Source organism: Armigeres subalbatus, chromosome 2, assembly GCF_024139115.2.
Source record: "Armigeres subalbatus isolate Guangzhou_Male chromosome 2, GZ_Asu_2, whole genome shotgun sequence".
Lineage (NCBI taxonomy): Eukaryota > Metazoa > Arthropoda > Insecta > Diptera > Culicidae > Armigeres > Armigeres subalbatus.
In genome coordinates this window covers 173,678,310-173,689,295 of record NC_085140.1, presented here as the reverse complement: position 1 = coordinate 173,689,295, position 10,986 = coordinate 173,678,310, and the positions used below count along the sequence as shown (strand labels likewise).

At 38.5% G+C, this 10,986-nt stretch overlaps 1 protein-coding gene across 5 annotated transcripts; it reads right to left on the bottom strand.

The window, feature by feature from the left end:
- Positions 1-43: 43 nt before the first annotated feature.
- On the bottom strand, positions 44-10,881 carry LOC134211219 (juvenile hormone esterase-like). Of its 5 annotated transcripts, XM_062687911.1 has the most exons (5): positions 10,804-10,879; positions 3,183-3,274; positions 2,752-3,119; positions 1,707-2,693; positions 44-521 (listed from the first exon to the last, which is right to left on the bottom strand). In XM_062687911.1, exons 2-5 carry the CDS (start codon positions 3,210-3,212, stop codon positions 215-217), a joined length of 1,692 nt encoding a protein of 563 aa, XP_062543895.1. In that variant the 5' UTR covers positions 3,213-3,274; positions 10,804-10,879; the 3' UTR covers positions 44-214. The 5 variants fall into 5 exon arrangements, with proteins under 5 accessions (XP_062543895.1, XP_062543896.1, XP_062543897.1 ...); XM_062687912.1 differs by lacking the exon at positions 3,183-3,274 and having other exon boundaries at positions 10,804-10,881; XM_062687913.1 differs by lacking the exon at positions 3,183-3,274 and having other exon boundaries at positions 10,742-10,861.
- Between the last annotated feature and the right edge of the window lie 105 nt (positions 10,882-10,986).

The window sequence follows — 10,986 nt, the reverse complement described above, 5'->3', positions numbered from 1 at the left end:
ATAAAAAATAATGGTATTTAATATACTATACCACTAGGTGCATTATTGAGGGTGTTTTTTATCCTTTTATGTATGTCAATGTTTCAAAAGCTAATGTTCTAAATCTTCTAACAGATAATTTTCCTTTCAAACCAAAAAATCAATTCCAATTAATATCAATCTCGATACTACTTAATTCCATTATCGGATACATTACATATGCAAGATTAGATAATCACAGCTTCACCTTCAATACTCCCTCATTGAACCGCTTGTACACCGACCTCCAAAAATCCATTCTGTGCTTATCCGGGTTGGTGACCATTTTCGGTTTCTCGCTAATATCCAGACAATCCAGTTTGAATTCCTCCTTGGACTCTGGGGAAATTTTTTGCACTGGATCCCACCGGTAGGGGAGTGAGCTGTCCTCCGGTGGAGTCGGATTGCCATACTTGGCAAAGTTGGTCCACATCCGACACATGTAGTAGCGTACCCGTGCCTCCGGCGAATCGGGTTCTACCTTAACCGGAGCCATTCGAAATCTGGAATGTTGAGAAATTAGAGGATTTATCGATTTGTGGACAGAATTTCTTTATATGAGTGGTGAGCTGCGAGACGGCAGTGCCACGGTTTGGCACGGGATGCCATCAAAGAAGACAGAACAATAAGAACGTATAGCAAGTTATGAAACTAAAAGTAAATGCAAGTAAAACAGACTTTTCGAAATTTGAAACAGCTTACAGTTTCATACTCTTAACAGCTTCGCAAATAGGATACAATTGCGTGCGATGGACAGATTTCTTTTGAGAAAACTATCGAACATAATCCAAACGTATCCTAGATGCGGGGCGCTTTACAGGCACAACTTAATTCGTCAAAAAAAGTCATTTGGTATTGTCCCCGACTTATATTTAAATAAATCAATTTGGAGTGAAATCAATTATACTCTATTACTACACTCAGAGCCGTAGCGTGCATTCCCGGCGCCATTGGCTAAATCTGTTTTTGGCGCCCCTCTCTTACTAAAGAAAATATGTGCAATATTTTACATTCTAATAACAGGGTGTCGACTACCTGGAAAACCTGGAATGTCAGAGAAAGTCAGGAAATTTCAATTCGGGCCTGGAATGCAGGGAAAGTCAGGGTGTTTTGATTGAAGTTAGGGAATAAATTACAAAAACCATTGTTGACCATTTATGATGATTTTTTAAAATTCAGTTTTCAATCCATGAAAAAGGACCAATAAAGCCCAATAAATCTCTAATCAATAACAGAGGTTCCAAAGCCACGTTGCTCGAATGTTCCAGATAGATCTTTTTTTTATAAAATATCACATTACTTTTTGATGAACTTACCGCCCAATTTTTGAAAATTTTCTATTGAAAGTAGTTGAAACTGAATCAAATGGTTGAAATGGGCTATAGTTCAGAACCGTTCAAACAACAATCATCACAAATGTTCAACCTAAAACCAACAACTAGATATTTGGAAGCTTGTTTAAAGAAAACGTCGAATACTATCTTTGTTGACCTATGACGGCACTCCACAGCATCGGCATCATCTCCAAACAAGAATCTGTAGGTAATGTTTTAAAATCATTTCGTGAACTTCCATTTGATGATGGGCTTATAATGTCATTGATCGATCATTCATCATATATTTCGCTGACTATACTATGCTTGGTGAAATTCAATGTACATATGTAAAGGTTTGTCAAAAGTACTTACATAAATTGATAAGATAATTCATCGGCATGACTCGCTCCAGGCACGCTTAGGTTTAGCAGTTTCTTGTACATGTTCAACATTCCGTCGAAGCTAAAGTTATAAAAGTACAGCGGGGATTGGTGCTGAAATCGGGAATGTAGCTCACTGCAAATGTTTGCAAAAATTGTAAAATGATAATCACTCATCAAATCTGCCAACTGTGGAAGAGTCTTTGTGTCGACCGACTGATTTCCAAAATAAAATTTCTTAATCTCCTCACCCAGCTCGTTGCTGGTCTTTGTACCAGGATTCACATTTACACTTCGTGGAATCATGCGAGCCATATCATTATCATACAGCTCTAGTTTTTTAATGCCATCCAGCAGCATGATTGTGCCCTCCTTATTATTCACTCCCATCATAACCGGTATGTTAGCGATACTATTTGGAGTCTTAAGTACATCAATTGGCGGTTTTGTCACAATTGCATCAATGGCAGATTCACTCTCCACTACCGGTTTAAATGGTATGGGTAGTCCACGAATCTTTTCATCATCCGTCAGAACAGCCGTCATCCGTCCTATAATATCAGCAGTAGATGACGTCATCAACGATTCATAAACGTCTTCATCAGTCGTTCCTTTGCATCCGACCAATTTGGCCAACGTTCTCGCCTTGTACTCTGGATCACGTTGCATAACCCATTCCATGATACTGCATCCACTCTGACAGATGGCTTTATGGAAATATTGTCTAGAATTGGGCGACAGCAAATGCAAATGCACTGAGGCACCTCCAGCGCTTTCTCCAAAAATCGTCACGTTGTTTGGATCGCCACCGAACTTCCCAATGTTCTGTTTAACCCATTTCAATGCCATCAGTTGGTCCTTTAATCCGGCGTTCCCTTCGATACCTTGGCTCGGTAGATAAGTGAATCCCAGTGGACCAAGTCGGTAGTTCAATGTTACTGCTACAACATCTTCTTGTACGAGGTATTCAGGAGAGTAACTAAAATAAAATCAGGCATATATTGAGTTTTCACTAAATCAATCTTCAAAGATCTCACCAATCACTGTTTCCACTGCCAAACATAAATGCTCCTCCATGAATAAATACCATCACTGGAAGTGCCTTCTCCTCACTTCCTATCTTTGGTGAATACACATTCAGATAAAGACAGTCCTCTGAGCCTTCCACCTTTTGGGAAAATATATTCCTACTAAAGCACACATCGCGTTCCACACTACAATCCAATATCGGATACTGAAATTTGTCTAAAGGCTGCGGAGCCTTGTAACGTAGCTCTCCTATAGGTGGCTTAGCGTACGGAATCCCCCGGAAAGCGAATGATTCATTTCCGTTGGGAAGCTTTTCCCGAACACCGGATACTGTGCCTTGATGTACTTCAACATTAATGCGATTAGCAGCGCTCATCTGTGAAATATAAAGTTTTAAACAGATTTGTTTCAACTATCTTTTAATCACAATTCTACTAGCCTTCAAAGACTGTTCAAGAATATTCAACATTTTTCTTCCAACGTAAATTCACACTCCAGACACATCCACCTTATTCAAAATTTCTTCCAAAACTAACCGATGAACAGAAAATCGTCGTATAATGAGTTTGCTAATCTTATCAAGCTCATTCAGTTTCCAATAACTTAGCTCAGAGCATATAACATATAGCAAGATTTGCAAATGAGAAAACCGATTCATCCACCAGCACTTTTATTTTGGTTCAAAGTCCATTTCAAATTCGCAATGTCATCCTCTTCTTCGTCATAAAAGCGACGAACAACCCAAATATTTTTTATTTATTATCAGACTAACGCCGAAGTGACCTGTGCAGTGCCTAGAAGTCTTCTCCATTCAGTTCGGTCTATGGCTGTACCTCGCCAACCCTCGCAGTCTGCGGAAGGTTCGCAAATCATCAAATTGATCAACCCAAATATGTTACTACTCAAATCTCAAATTTAAAACAAACAAACAGAAACCACATAATATACTTGCCGATCGAGTTACAGAGCCAATTTCGACATGACGTAGCAACTTGCAGCCAAAGGATCTTATAACGTATATCATTTTATGCAACACTTACGGCGCCCTTGCGAGTGCTTAGCTATTATTGAAATAATGAGGAGATCCAATATAAGCAGTACCTAGTCCCCTCTGTTACGAACAACAACAAAAAACGATAATATTTATATGATGAAATTTTGTAGACGAAAATGCAAACTTTGTGATGTATCTCTTTTTGGACTTCGATCTTTCCGCTTGCGTTTGAGGGGAAGTTAGTCTACTGAGCTGCTTCAATTGGTCGTGGAGGACAAGTGACGCTTGTAAATTTATAGTCTGTGTTGGATGTATTATGCTAAAACGTCATAAACATAAAGAATCGTTAGAATGAACATCGCAAAATGCGAGGAAGTCATTCAAGCTTAGTAGAGAAAGCATCCGTCCAGTATACTGGGGTCATGATGGGTTCAAACACCACCAAAGGAAAAGTGATTACCTCCAATTCATTTTTCGAGCTAAATCTTTCACATGCTAAATCATTCACAATCTTCACATCGAATTTTCAAATACTGTGTACAATCATAATAAATTGTATGCAAGTTTGAGGTAGGAAGGAAAATGTGAACATCAGTGGCGCAAAATTCGTATTCATACAAAGTCAGTGAGACTGGAGTCACGTGGACGATGCATTCCTATTGGAATGTAAGGCAGCAACTGTATACAAATCCCATTTGGGTTATGTATGTATTAGGGACGTTCCGATACTTCAAAATATCGATATTTGGGGCACGACAAGCGTATCAAAAAACAATATTCAACAGAGAACCAAATTAGAGGCCTGCGACTTCGTGGAAGGCCACGAACACGCTGGCTGTACGCGGTGGAATCTGACCTGGGGACCCTGAACGTTCGGGGTAACTGGAGAAACATCGCCCTAGACCGACGATTATGGAGCTCTACAATACGCCAGGCATAGGTGTATCGACGCTGTAGCCAACCAGGTATCCAGGTAGGTAAGCGAATCGAAGTATCGATATTACCGATATATCGAAATAAAAGGTATATATCGGAGAATCATTTGAGAACATTTACAATATATTTGTCGCTAATATTTATTTTCTATCGTTAGTCACCGTTTACAAAAATGAATACAAAACGCTTTTTGCCTTTCTCGAATAGGCTATAATGTTTAAACACACGCGAAACCACACATCGCTGACACTTTCAATTGCATGCGTACACACTCAGCTTTTAATTTCTGCAGCTTGGCAAAAATCCGCACAACCGTGCGCCAGCAAACATTTTGCTGAGATCCCGGTAAAAAAAATTAAGTGTGTATGTTTTTCATGGCCAACAATTAATTCTAAAGTACACAACCTTCTGCAGCGTACATGCGCTCAAACACGTTTGACCAACATTGACTGCGGCTTCAAGAAAATGCTTCGGTTACTGCCTTGTTTTAAAAAAAATTAAAACGGTTTGATTTTGGTTTGAGCTGCCGGGGACGGATTCAAGGTTCGCCGAACATGCGAGCCAATGTCCTGAACGAAACAGTGATGGAGGCGTATTTTCCTATGCATTTGGCTGAATTCACCATACAAACTTCAAATCAAATGCTCCAGCTTATCCAATAGGAAATTGGGCTGAAATTTTCAGAGATTGATTTTCTCACCCAAAGGCACAATTCTGCAGAATTCTGCTCTGTAGAATTCGACAACCTTTTGCTTCCTGGACCAGTCTAATGGGCTCCTGCCCAACCTGCTAAAAATGTACCACAGAAGTTGTTTACCAGGTCTGTTATCTTCCATGCCTCGATCCCCCGACACCACCGGATACTGCGACTACTTTGGGGATGGGGGCTGTGCTCATGCACTTCTTCTAAAATTCCGGCCCCTAGCTTAGGCTAGTTCGCCGACTGGCTGGCTGACCCACTGCTCCACTGCCACGTTGTCTCGATCCCTCGAATCCCTCTGACTCCCCCTGGCGTCGATGCGTCGAGTCCACCAGTTCCGGTGAAGAAAACTTCCGCTTTCGCCCATTTCGCCGACTTCGTCTTCGGATTGCAGAGTTGCGGTGGTTGATGACGTCCACTCCCTACATTCCCTGAAGCACTTCCTTCTTCTTTCTTCAGCAGGTTGGCTGATCGAGCGCCGGTTCAATGATTCCGCTTGGTAGAAGACTTCCGGTTCACCGGCGCCCCGCCGACCCGAGACTAAACACTGCTCACTGCGCTGGATTTCCCTCCAAGCCAACGCTTATTTGCTGGTCCCTTCTCCATCCACGATACTGCTCTGACAGTATTTGCGTCACGACTCATCTGCCTACCGCATTTCACGTATCTTTATCGTGACAAATTCGTTCTGCAATACTGTCCGCCCTTAGGGCAGGCATTGTTCTACGTGCTTCCGCGAACCTCGGACAATCGAATAACACGTGCTCTTGAGACTACTCTACGTTGATACACGCCGCACAGTGGGACCAATTACAAGAAAGACGGTCAAAAATGTTAGAAGTGAATCAAATGGTCTAGCAGGCCACATATTATATTTCATTGAATGGATGGTTCATCTTCTCGGCATCACCGACCTGTAAGCTAGAGTTCCACAACCGGAACGAGAGGCGGGGCACCAGTCGTCGACGTCGTAAGCACGCTAACGTTCTCAAAGGCAACGTGCTTGCACCAAGTGGTGCCTCATCAAATATCAATGGCTGGCGCCGCTAGTGTAGAGTTTTATTTCGGCAGCCCTTACTTTGCACCGTTCAATGTGGAAAAACGATCCATAAAAAATGAAAAAACGATCCATAAATAACATCTGAATGTTCCATAAACGCTACCATAAATCCATAAAATAGTTCGAGAGATTCCATAAAGAATATTTTTATGATCCATAAAACTTTGAAAAATGATCCATAAAAACTATATATTGATCCATAAAATTTCAAATTTGCGCAATTTATATCCTGATGATGATCCATAATTTCAGCCATATGATCCATAATTTTGGTCATATGATCCATAATTTTAATAATGTGATCCATAATGCTTGGAAAGAAGGCCAATGAAACTATATTAATTGATCCACACATTTTATAAAATCTATGGATCTTTTTAAAAATTTATGGATCATATCACCAAAACTATGGATCATTTAACAAAGTTATGGATCAAATGGCCAGAATTATGGATCATCATCACGATAAAAAAATGCGCAAATTTGAAGTTTTATGGATCAAAATATAGTTTTTTATGAATCATTTTCCAAAGATTTATGGATCATTTGTCATATTTTCATGGGAAAATAGCAAGAATTGTATTGTTTTTCTTGACCATGTTAATGGAACATATTTCCCAATTAATTGCTAAATTTTAGCTTAGTTATGGATCGAAAAATTATTCCTTATGGAATCTCATTAACTATTTTATGGATTTATGGTAGCATTTTAAGGAACATTCAGATGTTATTTATGGATCGTTTTCCAGTTTTTTATGGATCCGTCTTTATCGTTTGTATGCAAAAGTATGTTTTGGCGTTCTATTTCTATGAGCACTTTCACAGCTATTAACTGCTACCTTTAATTACCAATTTCTGCCGCCTCACTGCAGTGCTAACAAAAAATGTAACTAACAGCAAGAAGATAATACAATAATAATTTTATACATAATAAAGACCAAGTACTTTCTGCGCAATCAAAAATAATTTACGAACGAATATGCGTGGCTTTATTAGTTCTAGGACTTCACTTTGTAATGGTACCAAATGTAATAGGTTTGGGCGATGAATACGTTGTGGCCAACATATTGAAGCAGTTATATAAATGTTACAAGATTTAAGAGAATTGAAAATCGCAACATGCTCAACTCGTATTGACTGTAAAAGTAAGATCTATTCGATTAGAATGATTAAAATCTGTGTTTACATCATCGTCAAGTATTCTACTAACAACCCGTGACCCATGTTATTAATTTGGAACACTTTGAAAAAGGGGTTTTGACCGTCTTTCTGAAGATTGGTTCTACTGTGCGCCGGGAAGAATGACGATGATGCATGGCCACACCCCCATCAGCACAAGTCAGTCTAGTAAAGTATTACTAATTTTCAGCCGACACTGTATTTTTTCTTCGGTCTTGCTATGCAAGGGAGCTATTACTACGTTCATAATAGGCCACGCAACCAACTTGATAACATATTTGAAACGTGCTATATAGTTGTTATGAAAGAGTTATTTTAATCTAGTTAAAACCGTTTGTACTAGCTCTGCCAAATGTCCTATTCGGCCAAATGTCCTATTCGACCAAATGTCCTTTTCGGCCAAATGTCCTATTCGGCCAAATCTCCTATTCGGCCCAATGTCTTATTCGGTCAAATGTCCTTTCGGCCAAATGTCCTATTCGGCCAAATGACTTTCTGCCAGATGGGTTTCGGCCTAATGGTTTGTTCGGCCGAATGGGTTTCGGCTAAACGACCCTTCCCCGGGTAATCTTTAATCATACTCCAAATGTTTTATTCAATAATCATAATAGTTATTCATTTGTCATAAGACGAGTTTGTACAATCCCATTGAATTCCACCACTTAATTGTATCTTGACAGATACGTATTTCGACCTCAACAGTAAGGCCGTCTTCAGTGTCGAGTCAAGTACGAGACACTGAAGACGGCCTTACTGTTTAGGTCGAAATACGTATCTGTCAAGATACAATTAAGTGGTAGAATTCAATGGGATTGTACAAACTCGTCTTATGACAAGTGAAGACATTCCACTAAAAAGCTCAAAATAATTTTCTTAACAAGTTATTCATTGTCAAAAATTAATTTAATCGGTAATCATAATCATTAATCATTGTCAAAAATGAATAAATCATTATACATAATCCTTGATCATAGGGTTGAATAATTCAATCATAACATATTTAATCATTCATTGGAAGCTTTATTCATTAACGCTCAGAGAATTTTAATTCGAGCAACACTTAACAATATATACCCTTCGTCATCAACAGAGTTTGTTACTGGCAAACGCACCTCAAAGCATGCCTTTTTTAGAACCCAAACGCAATATCACAAGAATCATTTGAAAAACTTCTAAGACGAGTTTAGTACATTCCATTCAATTCCACTACGTCAAATACGAATTTCTTCAGTGTTGAGGTCGAAATACGTATCTGAAAAGATAACAAAACGAAGTGTAATTAAATGGAAAGTACTAAAATCGTCTTAGACAGTTGAACACATTCCACCAAAAAAGCTTTAATATTTTTTCTGAAGAATCATTTGCCTTCCATGCTCTCATATTTCCGAGAATGCGATTTCGTAACCATAGTTAGATTCTCGAATATTTCCAAGAAAACAGTAACTATGATAGCATAAAGCCCAAATTTGCTGTGTAGGGATAATGCAAAATAACGGGATGAAAAGTTAGCAACAAAATTGTCTTCTTTTTTGTTGCTGACAAAAATTTTCGGATCTTTGTCATTATCATCTCCGACAAAAACAAAGCTTTGTCGTTGGTTCTTTTCTATCGCTTCTTCGCATATGCATACAAAAAAATAGATTCCCTGCTTTGAATTTACTAACGCCACTCACCTATTATGTACCAAGCGCCTCCACAGTCCACACGCATCTACGCACTAAAAAGTCGAGTGTCGACACCAAAACCAGAGAAATTAACTCTTAGGTAATTAATTGCCAACTGCCTCACAAATCCAACTATCCGTTTTTTATTTTGGCCTCCATTTATTTTGAATGGAGCAGGATACTTGATTATCCGATACAAAATCCGTGGACATTTCCGAGGTGTGAGGCTACCTTACAAGTCAATTCGTATCTTGAGCTTTCTGGCATCGGAATATAACGACTTCTTCCAATGTGAATGTTATCAACATTGAAGTGATTCTCTGCCATTTTTAAATAGCATCAGCGAGTAATGCTTGTTAGCTATTATATAGGTATTCCACTTCCATTCGGTTAATGACATTGAGTTCTACCAGATCGCGACAGTAGTTAGATGAGATTTTTTTTTTGTGTTTGATTATCAGAAATAAACACAGCAAAAGGTATGGGGTGATCCACGCCATGTAAAAACATATAAGCTCCAAAATTTTAACGTTGGAAATTTAATTTAAAAAAAGCTGAGACCTCATTGCTCATCTCGACTGGATAAGACTTTCATACGTATGATTTGATCGACTTGAGTCGAAATGTGCAATGCCACCCATGAGTTGTGCAAAAAGTCTTATTTAAATTGGAGCTTTGATTACGTCCATTGATTATTTTTATTCTCAAATTGTGCATATAGTTAAATATAAAAAAAAATGTCAGTGTGCTTATATTCAATTTATTGCCTTTTATATCTCCCACATCTATGGCGGCGGTTTTGCTTTCGTCTTCCGTCATTGTCCTATAATCTACTTAAGGAGGAAGAAAAATCAAGTCGAAGTCTAATAAAGATGTTGGCACAATAACGGTTAATATAGTTATGTTGAAAAGAAAATTATTTTGCGCTTTTAATGTCAAAGGTACAATCAAGTGGTTGAATTAAATGGAATTGTACAAACTCGTCTTATGACAAGTAATATAGTTAGTTAACGTCTAAAAAGTGCGTCTGAGAAAAATGTAGATTTCCAAATCTCCTATACCATTCGTTATGCTGTTTGAATTAAACATTTAAAAAAATATATGCATCTTCACACTCCTCGAAGCCCATTGAGTCTGCAACTCCGGCCATGAGTTTACAAAGGTTTATGTTATGCTAAGCTTTCTGATAATTGTGTAGGTACGAATCTCCACATTTGACATTTTTCATCGCTTTTAAAATAATGAAAAATGTTATACTCGATTCCTATACATATAGTATATGTTGCAATGCAACATATCCCTAGTATATGTTGCAATGCAATATCAAAAAAAACCACGTCAATTTTATTCATCCAAAGCATTTCAACACAGAACACAGCGGTAGTGAAGAATAAGTTTGTAGTGAATGCAAAATATCGCACCTGCGCAAAGCACACACAACATTGAATGAATGAAATATACCTACACATGAACATTCGTGCGTTAAACTAAAAAGTCAGACAAAAACAAAATCTACCGATCACTCACAAAATTTATCTCACAATTGGATAACTAGAACAAACAACCAGCACGGAACCTTCTCTCCCTCCCATCCTTGACGTCTATTGCCTTATAGCTGATAAGAAACTGATAGTGCACCCGAGTGATTGTTTGCGGTTTTGATAGTGTTTACAAATGATAAAAACAATATTTACAACTCTCAACCGGCAG